The sequence below is a fragment of the Gracilinanus agilis genome, chromosome 5, assembly GCF_016433145.1.
Source record: "Gracilinanus agilis isolate LMUSP501 chromosome 5, AgileGrace, whole genome shotgun sequence".
NCBI lineage: Eukaryota > Metazoa > Chordata > Mammalia > Didelphimorphia > Didelphidae > Gracilinanus > Gracilinanus agilis.
In genome coordinates, this window is record NC_058134.1 from 272,759,398 (window position 1) to 272,775,150 (window position 15,753).

At 38.8% G+C, this 15,753-nt stretch overlaps 1 protein-coding gene across 1 annotated transcript in view; it reads right to left on the bottom strand.

Moving 5' to 3' along the window:
- Nucleotides 1-13,440: 13,440 nt before the first annotated feature.
- The window catches only part of TBC1D30 (TBC1 domain family member 30), a 55,944-nt gene continuing 53,631 nt past the window's right edge, over nt 13,441-15,753 (bottom strand). The window contains exon 7 of the mRNA XM_044679210.1: nt 13,441-14,327. Coding sequence (XP_044535145.1) covers nt 13,512-14,327 — 816 coding nt within the window. The 3' untranslated portion in view covers nt 13,441-13,511. The remainder of the gene's footprint in view (nt 14,328-15,753) is intronic.

Genomic DNA, 15,753 nt, shown 5'->3' on the forward strand with positions numbered 1-15,753 from the left:
TATATATATATATATATATATATATACGTATCTTTTGGTTAAATAATACATTCTGTAGTTCCAGGAGGGGAGGGAGGGTGGGAGATACCTGGAAATTTCAATGTAACAAAAATATTTTTTTATAAAAAAGTCAATATCTTTCCTTGAGTCTTTACAGTTCACATATTTCTCAGTATCAATTAAAGGCAACTTTAGGTATACTCTTCCAAAAAACCCTGCAGCTTCTTAAGCAAACACTTGATTTGCCTTTTCAACTCAACAAACATTTGTTAAGAAAGAGCTTACTTGCTAGGTAGCTCAGTGGATTGAGAGCCAAGTCTACAAATGAGAGCTCCTGGGCTCTTATTTTTTTTTGTTTTGTTTTTTTTTTTTTTTTATATTTTTAAACCCTTGTACTTCTGTGTATTGTCTTATAGATGGAAGATTGGTAAGGGTGGGCAATGGGGGTCAAGTGACTTGCCCAGGGTCACACAGCTGGGAAGTGTCTGAGGCCAGATTTGAACCTAGGACCTCCTGTCTCTAGGCCTGGCTCTCAATCCACTGAGGTACCCAGCTGCCCCAATCCTGGGCTCTTATATCTGGCCTCAAGATACTTTCTAGTTGTGTGACCCTGTGTAACTCAAGTAGCTTCCTTTAACTAGCCCTTGCCACTTTTCTTTCTTTGAAGATCGGTATTAACTCTACGATGGAAAGCAAGAGTTTGGAAGAGGAAGAGAGAGAGAGAGAGAGAGAGAGAGAGAGAGAGAGAGAGAGAGAGAGAGAGAGAGAGAGAGAGAGAGAGAGAGAGAGAGAGGGAGGGGTTCCTTCATTCTTTCACTGAAAGAACTCTAATAAGGAAAACAACCTGTCAATCACTAGGAATATACAGCCTCGAGGAGATGGAAGGGAATCTTAAAAGTGGAAAGCCTTAGCAGCTGGCAGTGTCAGGAAAAGCCTGAATAGATGAGATCAGAGAGAAGTTTTGAAGGGAGTCAAGCAAATCAAGAGGTGAAGATGAGGGAATAGCGCATGCCAGGTGTGGTGGACAGCCAAAAAAAGCATTCAGAAGGGAAATGGAGCACCCTGCTTGATGAACTGTAAATCAATCAGAGTTATATAGTGAGTATATAGAGTGGGTAGAGAAGATAGTGAGCTCCTGGAGAACAAGGGAATGTCTTTTACCTTTCTTAATATGTCCATTGCTAAGCACAGTGCCTGGCACATAGTAGAGGTTTAATAAATGCTAGATGAGTGGCCAGTTGGCTAAGGTGTGAGAACACTAGAAAGTTAGGAAGGGGCCAGGTTTGGAATAGCTTTGGATGACAAAGGAATCTATATTTAATCCTGTAGGTAATAGGGAGCCATCAGAGCAACTTGAACAGGAAGAGGTGACACGGTCAGACCTATTTTAGAAAAATCAACTTGACAGCAGAGTGAAAGATGAACTGTAACTGAGAGAGATGAGAAGTAGGAAGACTAGCCAGGAGGCTATTACAATAGTGTAGGAGAGAGAGAAAGGATGAGGATCCAAACTGGGGTGAGTAGCTGTATGAGAGGACGAGAGGAGGCAAAAAGAACCATGTTGTAAAAGTAGACAAAATTTATCAGTAGATGTAGGATGAATAAAAGAATGATGAGACCAAGGCTGAAAACCTGAGTGACTGGGAAGGTGGTAATAAAATAATAATCATGAATAATAGCTAATATTTATATGGAGCAGCTAGGTGGCACAGTGAATGGAGTGCTGGCCGCAGAGTCAGGACTCATCTTCATGAGTTCAAATCCACCCTGAGGCACTTCCTAGCTGTGTGACTGAAATTGGGCAAGATGCTTAACCTTGTCTACTTCAGTTTTCTCGTCCGTAAAATAAGATGGAGAAGGAATGGTAAATCACTCCAATATCATTGCCAAGAAAACCCCAAAGGGTCAAGAAGACTATTATTTATATAGTCTTTCCTATGTGCCAGGGACCATAGTAAAATCCTATATAAAGCCCAGGGTCACACAATTGGCTTCTGAGGCTGGATTTGAACTCTGGCATTTCTGATTCCAGGTCCAGAACTATCTAACTGCCCCTTAGAGTAAAAAGGGGAAGTTCAGAACAGGGGAGGGTTTGAGGAAAATGGGATGATTCATCTTTAGACATGTTGAATTTGAGATGTGTACAAGACATCAACTTATAGTTAGTGATCAAAGACAAACTCAGAAGAGAGACTAAGGCTAGAGATATAAATCGGGGCATCATCTACATAGCGATGACAATTGAATCCATGGGAACTGATGAGATCTCTGATTGTCTAGAAAGGGGGAAAAAAGAGACCCCAGGACAGAACCCTGGGGGGACAAAATGAGGTGGGGGATAGAGTTAAGACAGATGAAGAACCAGCAAAGTAGTATAAGAAGGCACTACCCAACAGATAGAAAAACATAAGCAAGTATTAGCATTGCCAAAAAAGGAGAGAGTATCTGACAGGAGAAAATGATTACTAGGGGAGACTGGGTCAAAGAAGTCAGGAAGCGTCAAGATGAATGAAAAGTCCTTTAGTTTTGGAAGTAAGAGATCTTCTTCCAAAGAATATGCCTTAAGGACATTCCCAAGTCAAGCTCTTTGTCAAGATCAAAGAACTTGGGATACTCTAATTCCTAATAATCTTTTATTTTCCTGCTTACCAAGGAAGAATATTGCCTTCCTTTGTTTTGTTTTATTTTGTTTTCCATCACTATATGACTGAGATTTCTCCCAATTTCCAAAAATTATGATTTTATATATGATGATTATCTCTACCCAAATAAAGTAGTTTTTGGTGGAATTCTAGTGTCTATAGATAATAGATTTCTTCATTCTCAATGGAAATTTTTTTAAGAGGAACATTCTAGTCCTAGTGGTCATCTCAGGCAGTCAGTTGCTGCCCTACAACCAGATTTGAAACAGCAGTGACCAAGAATCAGAGTTGGAACCTTTTCCCCATAAAAAGAAAACTGACAAGCCATTGAGGGCCAAGAGGAAAGGGGGACTCCTCCGGGGATTTCTATTTCCATATGATGGTGTTGCGACCCCAATAAACCATCTGGGAACTGCCACTCCACCTTTGCCACTGGCTAGTCTTAGCCTACCATTCTCAGCATTGCTCGGTAGCTAATGGAGACCCAACTTGAGACACAGCAGCCTCATCTTTGGCTCTCTTGAGACCTCTGCTGGTAGTAAAGAAAATCAATAGACCCCGGAGGAGTTACATTTTCTGCAGGAAGTTTTTCCTCTCCATTATAATGGGCAGTTTAGCACAAATGCCATTGATTTAGAGAGCAATTACTACTAAGTAATTTAATTTAATTTTAAAAATTATTTTAAACAATTACTACTAATAATATGGATAAAATAACTTGAGCAATTCCTCTTTTAGATTATGACCTTGAATCCAAAAATTATATTTAATCTAGGCAGGCAAAGGGAAAGGAACCTGAAGAGGCTATTGACTGAGAACATAAGCCAAGGGGCTAGAACTTCCAAAAGCCACCACAACCTTCCTTTCCCCATCTGTAGCAACTACCTCTACTCCATCCTCTGCCGGGCCAGGCACATGCTCCTCTAGCTGGAAAGAATTTTGTTTGAATGAGAGATGAGTAAGAACTTGAAGCACATAGCTTAAAACCTCAGTTTCCTCATCTGAAAAATAAGGTTAATAACTGTCATTCCAACTTATTGTGAAGATTAAGTGAGATAATGTATATAGGATGCTTTGCAAACTTTAAAGCACCATATGACAGTAATTACACACATGATATACAGTTATTATACATATATACACATCATAAAGTTATCAACTCTCAAAGCTTAAAACTGTACGAAGACTTTTGGGACACCTTATACATAGATATTCTATGCACATTTGCACTTTACTGTACACAGTACAGCACTTACCTTTGCATTTTTGTGGTTTAATCATTTCCAGTTGGGTCTAACTCTTCGTGACCTTTTATAGGGGTTTCTTGGCAAAGATATTGGAATGACTTGCCATTTCCTTCTCTAGCTCATTTTACAGATGAGGAAACTGAGGCAAGTAGGGTTAAGTGACTTGCTCACGGCCACACAGCTAGGAAGTATCTGAGACCAGATTTGAATTCATAAAATGAGTCTTCCTGACCCCAGACCCAGCACTCTATCCACTGTACCACCACAGCTGCCCCCAGCTTTATCCAGCAGCTTTTGCCCTAGCACAACCAGATATTTTTGGCTCCTGGAGGGAAGAAGGTGTCTTCCTGGCTTTTCAAGAAGTCCGGTACCCACATGCTCCTGTTAATGAGAACTGCCACTAAGGTCCTCCAGGAAAGGAAAGGCTACATCCACTCCTCTTGTCCCTCATTTCAGGGTTTCCCATATCAAGAACAATATGGTTTAGCCAATCATAGAAGTGATCCTAGCCTTGACCCCCCTAGAGCAGAGCACTGGAGATGAATTGCCTCTAGAAGAGACTTCTGGGTGCTCGGCTATGTGAGGTTCTAAAAGGTGCAAAAACTGATGTTCTTAAGATACACCTGAAGGAAAATTGGTCATGCAATTTGATGAGTGAATGCTATGCACTGGGATTCAGTGGCTGGGAAAATCAAGAGACTGAATGAAGACACAGACAGGAGGTCAGAATAGTAATGGGGTTCAGCGGATGCCATCCTGCCTCACTCCTTTTGCCTATTATAACACAATTGAAAGCTGAATCTCAAGACCACAGGATGGTTGCATGTGTGTAATTTATTTCAAATTGTTTACTGTCTCAGGGAAGGAGAGAATTTGATACTCAGAAAATGTTTAAAGAATGTTAAAAATGGTTTTACATGTAATTGGGAGACATCCACACACATATTTTAAGAGACAGTGAGATAGAAGAAACTAGAGATACTGAGTGAGGCAGGAAGCTGCCATGGAGGTGTCTGCGCTGCAGTGGTCCTCACCTTCAGAGCTCATATGAGCTTCGAGGCATTGTGCACTTTCCATTTGGGAGAAAAGGTACAACGTGTTGAAGTTGTACTTCCATTACTTGCTGTCTGAGAGAGTATATATTAAATTAAATTTCATTTTAAAAGTTCACAGTAAATCCAAAATCCTCCTGTTCTTTAAAAGTTCGATTCAATAAACACTGAACTAAAGACACCATGCGGAGCACTGAGGATACAAATAAGAAAGCGAGATAGTCCCTGCCTTCCAGGTACTCTAATGGGGGAAGACAACACAGAAAAGAGTTGAAAAGGAGACAGGGAACCAAGGGGTTAAAAGTCACTTAAAGTCAAATGGAGTCGCTGATGGGAAATGGAGTTACCAGGGAGGCTTTGAGAGGAGTTTAATGCTTCACCCTTCAACCATCCACACTGAGGGTGAGCTGAGAAGATGCTGAATATCCAAAATCTGAACGATCTTTCTGGTGATGTTTCCATTTGTTCTAACTAGTGCTAATGCCAATTCAGCTAAAGAAGTGTTGATGACCACTTCTCCAGTTTACAACTCATTATTTGTGGATAGGGATTTGCAGAAGAGGAGACAGTAACTGGCAGTCTGTACCAAGAAGGAGAAGAGGGCAAGGATCTTCTTGATCTAAACATATTGGTAGGAAAGGATTTTTTTCTTCCCTGACTGAGGTCTAAATGAGAGTGAATTGTCTTAAGTTAGCTTTTTTCTACAAATTTTCCAAAGTTGAATAGACCATGAATTCAGGGTTTCCTTTCAGTTTGATGGTCTAGTGGGGGCTAGTCTGTCACATTGCTCCCAGCTCTTCACTCCTTTGTTCTCTTCACACATGCTCAGATATATCTCTTTATAGACGTAAAGCCAAGGGCAGTGACTAGAGAGTGGGTCATGTCTGGTGGAAGAAGGGAACTTGCTGAACAACTCCACAAGGGTAGAAGTAAGAGAAGAAATGAGAAACCTCTCCCTCTTGGAGAAGTGAATTTTTTGAAACCTTACTTTCTATCTTAGTATCTGTTCTAAGAGCAGCAAGGGCTAGGCAAAGGGAGTTAAATGACTTTCCCAGAGTCACACAGATTGGAAGTGTCTGAGAACAAATTTGAACCCAGTTCCTTCTGACTCCAGGCCTGGAGTTCTATCTACTGTACTACCTATCCGCCCTGCAAGTGAATTTTCCTACAAACAATTTTCAGACGCATAACTTCATCCCATAGATGATATTTGGTGACTAGTCTTTTCATTTTTGGTATAAAATTTCAGCCAGGACAATGAAAATCTCTTACTATTGCCCTGCAAGGATTTTTTTAGTGGGAAAGGCAGTATTAAAACAGGCAACTTTTTCTCTGTTTGCAATAAGTGAGGACTCAAAATTGAAGATTTTGCATATCCCAATTATCACTGCTCATCATTTCGGTGGGGATGCATTAGGAGAAATGTTACAAGGCCAATGAGTTACAGATGATTCACATTATGAATGATTAATGAGGAGCACTTAGCAGTATTGGGGAATTGGGAATGGGGGAGACATTGTAAGGTGTACGTGTACCGTGGGGAGCATAGGTGTAGATACTGCCCAAGAATGATCTGGGCATTCACAAAAAGAAGAGGAGTCACCATGGCACCAAATGATGACATTTCTAGTGGCAATTGAGATTTTACAAAATGTTCACAGGGATCTTGGAACTCAAAATGTTGCCATTGGCTAAAAGCAAGAGAGTGTTGTTAGCTAAATTGATAAGGCAATGGCCTCCCCAGATTTTCTTTCTTTATCACCTGAAACTTATAATCAGCAAACAAATGATTTCTACTGAATAATGATAACTATAGTAAAGCACCACCTTATAAAATAAAAGGACTTGACAAATAACAATTGTGACCCTGAGAACAGGGAATGAGAAAGTTCTCTGAGGAAGTTCTTTTGACTTATTAAGCTGTCCAGCACCCAAACCATCCTCAGTCCCTGGACCCTTCATTAATTAATGTTTGAGACACTGAACAAGGAGTCCAACCACTTCCCCCATCTCTTTTTTTCAGTGTCTCAAACATTAATTAACAAAGGGTCCAATGAAACACAGAATTGATGTCATTCTAGGCGATCGCATGATAAACTAATTTTGGTACAAAGTATCTGATATTTGAAGTAACTGTTATCAGGAGATACCCAAATTATCTGCTAGTTTCCTCTATTCCCTGTTTATGGGAACGAATATGACCATGTTTTTATTGGAACTGGATATCTTCTGTGTTGGGTTCCCACTTTCTTAGAAATATTATATATCAAAGGAAGTAAGTAGATTCAGTGTATAGGTCATCTCACCTAACTCTTGGGCAGTTGGGCAGGAGAGATTCCTCTATTCTGAAAATAGGGGAGATCACCCATGATTCTTATCCACATTCCTACACCATTTGTTGATACTGCAGGACTCCCAGGTGTCTATATAATGGTTGTTTAAGTTGACTTCACTTTGGGGAACATTTTTTTTTAAAAAGGTTGATAGAGACCTTTAGAGAAGACATCAGTATGCTAGGTCAGTTTTTCACCTTTGCACTTTTTCGAAAAGGAAGTAGGGGAACTAGGTATCTCAGCAGATGGAGAGTTAGGTCCAGAGATGGGAGGTCCTGGGTTCAAATAATGGCCATAGAAACTTCCTAGCTATGTGACCTTGGACAAGTCACTTAACCCCCATTGTCTACCCCCTTACCACTCTTCTTCCTTGGAACCAATGCTTAGTATTGATTCTAAGACAGAAGTTAAGGGTTTTAAAAAATGAAAAAGAAATAGAAGTAGGCAATGTACCACCACTCAGTTCAATCAAAAATTCACAGTTTTATTAATCATAATTATTCTTTAAGTATTTAAACAGGAAAAATTTTGTTTTGGTTTTTCCACAAAGGCCTGACAAAAGACAAAAAAATATCGATCACAAAATATCCTAGTGAGATGCACAGTAAAAAGTACAGACTTCAAATAGATGGGTTGTACACTATGAAAACATCAGATCATTTTTTTAAGTGAAATTCAATATATCCTTTATGCTTATAAATGCTCTCCTCCATCCTTCTCATTCACCAACCTACCGATTCCAGTTTTCATCTGGACTACTTGCCATGCAGAAGGCATCCAATATACTTTCAAAAGGAGTTTCTCAATCACACGCACACACACGCACATACCAGAAGGAAAATTCCAATTATGTAATGTCTATCTACCGAGCTCCTCTGGGTCCCACAACACTAAATTGTGTTCAGTTCAGATACTCTTACTTCCTTGAGATATTTATATTATCATCTTAATTGGGGGTCAAGGCAAAATCCTGTTCCTTAAAGATCACCTCCCAACTCTGCTCCCCCAGTTAAAAAGTACTTTATGCTGAAAATCAGAATCCATCCTTTGGCAAAACAATGGACAAAAAAGAGACTTCTAATTGTCCATGTTTATATTGAGCCTCTTCTGGGTGAATGAGTGGAAGGGACATGAGATTCTCTATATCTATTTGGAGTTATGAAAAGACATTAATATACCTCTATGCCATGGCAAGAAGTAACTTTTGTGATCTATATAGCTTTCCACAGAAGGACATGAAAGTTGGAATAGAAAGTTATGAACATGCACAATTGGTTTCAGGTATTTCAAAGACTGATATAAGAGGAGAGAAGATGTGCAGAAACATCTAAATGAATCAACTCCCAAGGGAAATGCTTGAGAACACAGTATTACTATTTATTATACATGTAAAATCTATAAAAAATTGCTTACCATCTCAAGAAAGGGTTAGGAGAAGAAAGAAGAGAGAGAGGGTAAGAATTTTGGCTCAGACTTTTTAAAAAATAAAGACTAAAAATTCTCTTTTTCATGAATTGAAGAAAAAATAAAATTTTACAATCTTAAAAAAAGAGAGAATACAGTATCAATAAAACTGGAAATAAAGAAATATTTAATTACTTCAGCTGCATGCATACCAATCTCAATGTATAAAATGGTGAAAGGGACTAAGATTAAATCTTTCTACATAGACATGTTTTATTCTATAAAGCAGGAAAAAGGGCTTCATCTAATAGATTTATAATTGTTATTACCTGGAATACAGACTGCTTTAGGCCAATCTTTCCAGTGCTTTCTATATATAGGTCCTTAATGACTGTTTGTTGAATTGGATGAGATTTGGCTGGAATGAAAGTCTTTAAGAAGTTATGTTGGGGAAAATGGAAAACAGTATGGGAGAAACTAGGTATAGATCCATATCTCACACCCTATAACTATATTAAGATAAGGTCAAAATGGGCATATGATTTAGATATAAAGGATGATACCATAAGTAAATTAAAGAAACATTAAATAGCTTATGACAGATCTATGGAAAAGGGAATAAACAAGAGATAGAGAACATTTTAGAAGATGTAAAGTGAATAATTTTGATTATATTAAATTTAAAAGGTTTTGTACAAACAAAACCAATGTAACCAAGACTGGAATGTAAACAACAAACTGTGAAAGCATAATAGATTTCTCTGATAAATGTCTAATTTCTCAAATCTATAGAGAACTAAGTCAAATTTATGAGAACACAAACCATTCCCCAGTTGACAAATGATCACAGGATACAAACAAGCAGTTTTCAGATGAAGAAATAAAAGCTATCAATAATCATATGAAAAAATGTTCTAAATCACTCTTGATTAGAGAAATGCAAATTAAAACAACTCTGAGGTACCACTTTACACCTATAAGAATAGCCAACAGGACAGTAAAGCAAAGTGATAAATGTTGGAGGAGATGTGGCAAAATTTGGGACACTGATGCATTGTTGGTGGAGTTGTGAACTGATCCATCCAGTCTGGAGGGCAATTTGGAACTATTCTCAAAGGGGTACAAAACTGTGCATACCATTTGATCCAATAATCCCACTACTAGTTCTGAATCTCAAAGATATTTTAAAAAGGGGGAGGGGGAGGATCTACTTGTACCAAAATATTCATAGTAGCTCTTTTTTGTAATGGAAAAGAATTAGAAATTAAAGGGATGTCCATCAACTGGGGAATGACTGGAAAAGTTGTGGTATATGATGGTAATAGAATGCAACTATGCTATAAGAAATGATGAGAAAGAGGATTTCAGAAAAACCTGGAAAGACCTATATGAACTGGTGCAAAACAAAGTGAGCAAAACCTGGAAAACATTGTACACAGTTACAATAATATTATATGATAAACATTTATGAATGTTTTAGTTATTCTTAGCAATGTAGTGATCCAAGACAATCCTCAAGGACTCATGATGAAAAACACCACCTGCCTCCAGAGACGAACTGATGGAATCTGAATGCAGACCAAAACACTATATTTCACTTTATTTCTTCACTTTTCTTTTGTTTGTTCATGTTCTTTTTTACAAAATGGACAATATGAGAAAATGTTTTATACCATTACACATGTAAAACCTATATTGGATTGCTTGCCGTCTCAGGGAATGGGGAGGGGAGGGTGAGAATTTGACTCACTTTTTAATGAAAGTTAAAAAAAAATTTTTTTCATGTAATTGATGAAAAAAATAAAATATTTTTTTAAAGAATGTCATTCCTAGCTGTGTGACCCTGGGCAAGTCACTTAACCTCAAAAAGGAGGAAGAGGAAGAAGAGAAGTCTGAAAAAAAATTTTCAAAACCTAGTCCTAAATGGTTTTGTTTTTTTTCTGGGTCATCTTGATTCATTGATTCAAAGGAAATGTTGAGTTTCCTTCTCCAGAAATAGGCAAACTAACCCTAGGAAAACGATCAGAGGAAGTCTTGAGGGGGACAAAGAATCGAGACTAGAATTCAGATTTCAGTGGGCAGATGGGTGGCATAGTAGATAGAATGCTTGGTCTGGATTCAGGAAGACCTGATTTCAAAGATGGCCTTAGACACTTATTATCTGCATGACCCTAGGCAAGTTACTTAATGCTGTTTGCCTCAGTTTCCTCATCTGTAAAATGGGATGAAGAAGGAAATGGCATATCTCTTCAGTATCTTTGCCAAGAAATTCCCAAATAAGATCATGAAGAGCTGCACATGACTGAACAACAACAAATCAGATTTCAGTAGACTAGCTCCAATCTACCTCTCTTCTGCCTCCCTCCTTCTGTGCCAGTTCTTAACTTTCTTTGAGTCATGGCTCCTTCAACAGTCTCATGAAACCTATGGACCCCTTCTCAGAATTATATTTTTAAAGCATAAAATAAATACAAAGAAAACCAACTATACTGAAATACAGTTAACCAAAAATTTGGAAAAGTTCACAGGCCCCAGGTTAAAAATCTCTGTTCTAGGTCTTGTAATGAATTCATCCAAAAGAAGGAAAGATTGAAAGACACATTTTTGAAATGAATCCAGAGATACTTAAAGGTACAATGAGTAAGCAAGGGCTTTGACTCACTAAGGGGAGTGGGGAGGGACTGAAGGATGATAAAGACTTTAGGTGGTACTATTCTTATCCTTAAAATCTAACTAATGGAAGAAAAATTCCAAAATCTCACTTTGGGAAAAGGGGTCTCTTTGGGGGGTGGAGGGATGGGGAAAGGTTATCCCAAATAGGCTTCCACTCTCTGCTCTCCTTGAGAAGTTGCCTTTTGATGTCATGAAACTTGAGATAAAAGCTATAATGGATTATTTGTCATGTTTTTCCATTTTTAGTTCCTGGGGGAGGGGAAGAAAAAGATAAAATGACAGGGTTCTTTTTCTTTCACTGTGTGCATCATTTTTAATCTTCACTTAACCCCCACACAAATCAGATCCTTTTCATCCTAAAAAGACCATTATAAACATTTTGTTTCCGCATCAGCAACACAAGCGAAATCAAATTCATGCCTCTTGCGTTTCCCAAAGGCAGCTCCACCTGTTTTTTTCAGACTAAGATGAAGAGATTCAATTTGTTTTCTTTAAGGGTTTGTGGGAGAAATGGACCTCCTGTTCAGCCAGAAGACAGCTGCACGGAGAATGAGCTCTCTCTTTTAAGGTTCAGAAACTCTAAGATTGCTCCCCAGCATAGTATGGCAGGACTCTGTCCCAATTTGGCAGAAAACTCCTCCCCTCCGGGTCACCGAGTCACACAGACATGGAAAATGGCTTTTCAGGGTTTTGGCATTATTGCAGCTGGTACACCTGCTTATCGACTGAAAGAGACAGATCTAAGTCAACATGATTACCTCGAGTCACTGGCATATTGCTTTCTGTACAAGTGGCTCAATTTCCACCTGTAAAGGGGAGATAATAATTGTAGCCTTGTTGATAGAGGACCCTGGTGGGTGATGGATGAACAAGGGAAAGATTAGGACCAGGGAAAAAATTTTAAACCGTCTCCCTCCTCTGAAACAAGGCTGAATTCTAGTAACAAAATGATCTCACCCAAGAGCCCAGGTTTCAGTGATTCATATATTTATAGTGACAAGTTTGCCCTGTGTGGTTATTTTTATAGATCTTTACTTTCTGTCTTAGACTCAATACTGTGTATTGGTTCCAAGGCAGAAGAGCAATAAGGGTTAGGCAACGGAGATTAAGTGAGTTGCCCTCTGAGATGAGATTGGAACCCAGTACCTCCTGGCTTTCAATCCATTGAGCCACCTCACTTGTCTTGTTTTGTTGTTGTTGTTTTAAGGGTATTCATGCACTCTGCAGCACACTAAGAAGATCTTAAAGTAAACCACCAACTATTGAGTCATGGAAACCATCAACAACCAAAGTACGCTTGAAACAAAAAAACAAAAAAAAAAAGGAAAAAATTGATAGTGAATCAAATTTAACAAACTTGGGAATTGTTCAGCTAGAAGAAAGCAAGCATACACACCAACTGCTATTGGGGCACGACCCAACTATGTTCTGTAGGTCAGAATTTAAGAGGCTAATCTTGAGCCACACATAGGGTTTCCACAAATGAAATTTTTGCATTCAGGAGGCAAAAATACCAAGTAATAGAAAGGCTATCTAGATTTTCTTTTAGCATGAGGACAGAATGAAAATTGGACAGTAGCTAAAAGAAGACACCGTAGGAAAAACATGCCTGCATACACAAATAAGTACACACACATCACACACAACCCGATGGGGAAAATCCGGAAGCTGGTGAAACTGCTGAGAAATCTTATATTTCACAGTTCTTGTCCTAGCGAACAGGTTTGTACCTATGTGTGGATGCTGATAAAATACACAGACTGGGGCTGTGGGAGACCCGAGAGGTCCCCAACATGGGGGGAAGGAACACCGTTAATAGTCTGGAGAAAGAGAAACCTTTCTAAAGATCTGAAACAGTAGAGAACAGACTTGACACCAAAACCACACAATTTTACTATTTCCACAGAATCTTCTCTACTTTCTTCGTGCCCGCCAGGGTGGATGTGGTCACTCACTCTCCCCCCCTGGGCCGTCCCTTGTCCCTTTCTAGCTCCCCTCGTGAGAACGTGATTCTCAGAATGCTGGTTTTTGCACCCTTGTTGGCCCATTCCTTTGTTTTTCAGTCCTCTGGAAAATAAAAATTGTTTTGGACAGTGTGAGACCGAACACTCACAACACTATAAAAAAGACAGACCCGGACGATATAGTTTTAATAGGGTGTCATCGCTTCTTAGTACCGCTATTGGCGCTGGAAGATTTGCTGAAGCTCCTACTCATCTGGGGGAAGTGGACGGTCGGGGTTCTTTCTGTGGGGCCATATAATCCCAAATTCCGGGCTGCGGTGGATTTCCGAAGGGGCTTGACGCTGGGAAAGGGGCTGAAGCCAGGCGCTTTGGAAGAGCTGGCCTGGGGAGGCTTGGCCAGGATCGGGGGCTCAGGCCCATGCGGGGGGCACGCCTTCTTTGCCCTGGGCTCCGTTTCAGCAGCGTTCCTTTCATGAAGTTCCAGGGCTTCCAACTTCAGCTGCACTTCTGCCAGGTTTGCACTGGGGTCTCCAAACACAGGCTCGGGCGACTGTCCGTCAATTGTTCTACTGGTGCTGTCCTCAGAGCCGCCGCCGTCTCTTCCCGCTTTCCCTGCGTCTCTTCCGGCTTTCCCTGCGCCACTAGGGGGCAGTCCCTCTGCTCCCCCGCTGCTGGTCTTACAGCCTTCGTTCTGCTCTTCGATCAGCCCGACGGTGTCCCCGCAGCCCAGCTGGCTCTTGGTCCTGGCTATGTTCTTTCTGTGAACACGGATGTGGGTACGCCAAGGAGAGTTGAGCTTGGTCTTAAGGTCTTCGTGGGGAACAGGAGAGAGTTTGCTCCCCGTGTGACCGGGAATGTGGATGACCGCATTTTTGGCTGCCCTGTTCGTGGTTTTCAGTTTCTTTCCCAAAAGAAGGTGGTTTATGACTGGAGAATGGTTTACCTGAGATGGGAGGAGACTGGTCACTAGTCCTTTATCTGAAAGAAATGTTAAAAGTGCATGTGAAATGTGCTGTTGTAAAAAACCCCACGGAAGCATCTTCATCTCAGAGGGGTTATCGACCACCAAAAGGATGTTGGAGGAAGAGGCCATCCCTCTGAATATCAGCAAAAGGACATGACTGAGAGCAAAACCATCCATTTATTTGACTAAAATTAACCAAATAGCTTAATTAATTGATTATAGATTATCATATAATCTATATATCTAGATCTAATAAATTAATTAGATTAATTAACTTACAATTAATAAATTAATACATTATAATAAAATTAATTAGATTAATCTAATATATCTAATTAGATTAATTAACAGATTAGTCTAATTAGTAGATTAATAGATCTTGATTAATACATCTTAATTAATGGATTAATTAAAAGCTGAATTCCATACATTGCATGGATCTCATCCCTTCTTTTCCCTTCCTCATGCCCAGGCTCCTTATTGTATCACAGGTTATCGATTTAGGCCTGGAGATAACCTTAGAGGCCATATCATCCAGTGTCATCATACTGATGAAGCTGAGTGATAACAAAGACAAGGGACTGAGGCAGGATTCAAAGCCAAATTCAGTGTTCTTTACACTTCCAGCACCTTGCCCCCAAATGAGACAATGCAATCTTTGGCATAAAAGAGAATGAATTTTTAACCCTTCATTTACTTATCACAAACTACTCCCTGAAGCTCATCCTGTGGCCAAATAATCTTTTGTCTACGAGCAAACACTTAAATAGTAGAACAACACCTAGAAGATGGGAGTTTGGGTTTTTTGAGTGAACAAAGACAAGAAACTGCCGTTAGTGGGATCAGATCTGTCAGAATTTTAAATATATAAATATATTTTAGATATTTAGATATAAAAGTACATATAAATCCATAAAATTTTATATATAAATATATATTAAATAAATAAATATCTATAAAATTTTATATATAAATATATATTAAATAAAAATCTATAACATTTTATATATAAATATATTAAATAAATAAAATCTATTAAATTTTATATACAAATATATATTAAATAAATAAAAATCTATAAAATTTTACATATAAATATATATTAAATAAATAAAAATCTATAAATTTTTATATATAAATATATTTTAAATAAAAATATATAAAATTTTATATATAAATATATTTTAAATAAATAAACATATTTTTCTTTAAGATCATAGTCAAAGGGATAAGGGAAATTATGGAAACATAATGAAAATCCCATATAATTGCATTTAATTAACCTCTCCAAGCCTATTTAAGACAAGTCATCTTATACTTCCTCTTCTTGGCCCTCATTCCACATCTGTCACCAATTGCCACCATCATGTCCCTTTCTGCTACATATACATTCCCTTTGATCTCCCAATGGTGGGAGCCAAAAACAGGGAAGAGGCTCCATCTGTAAACCTTCAAGTTGTGGATATGGCACAAT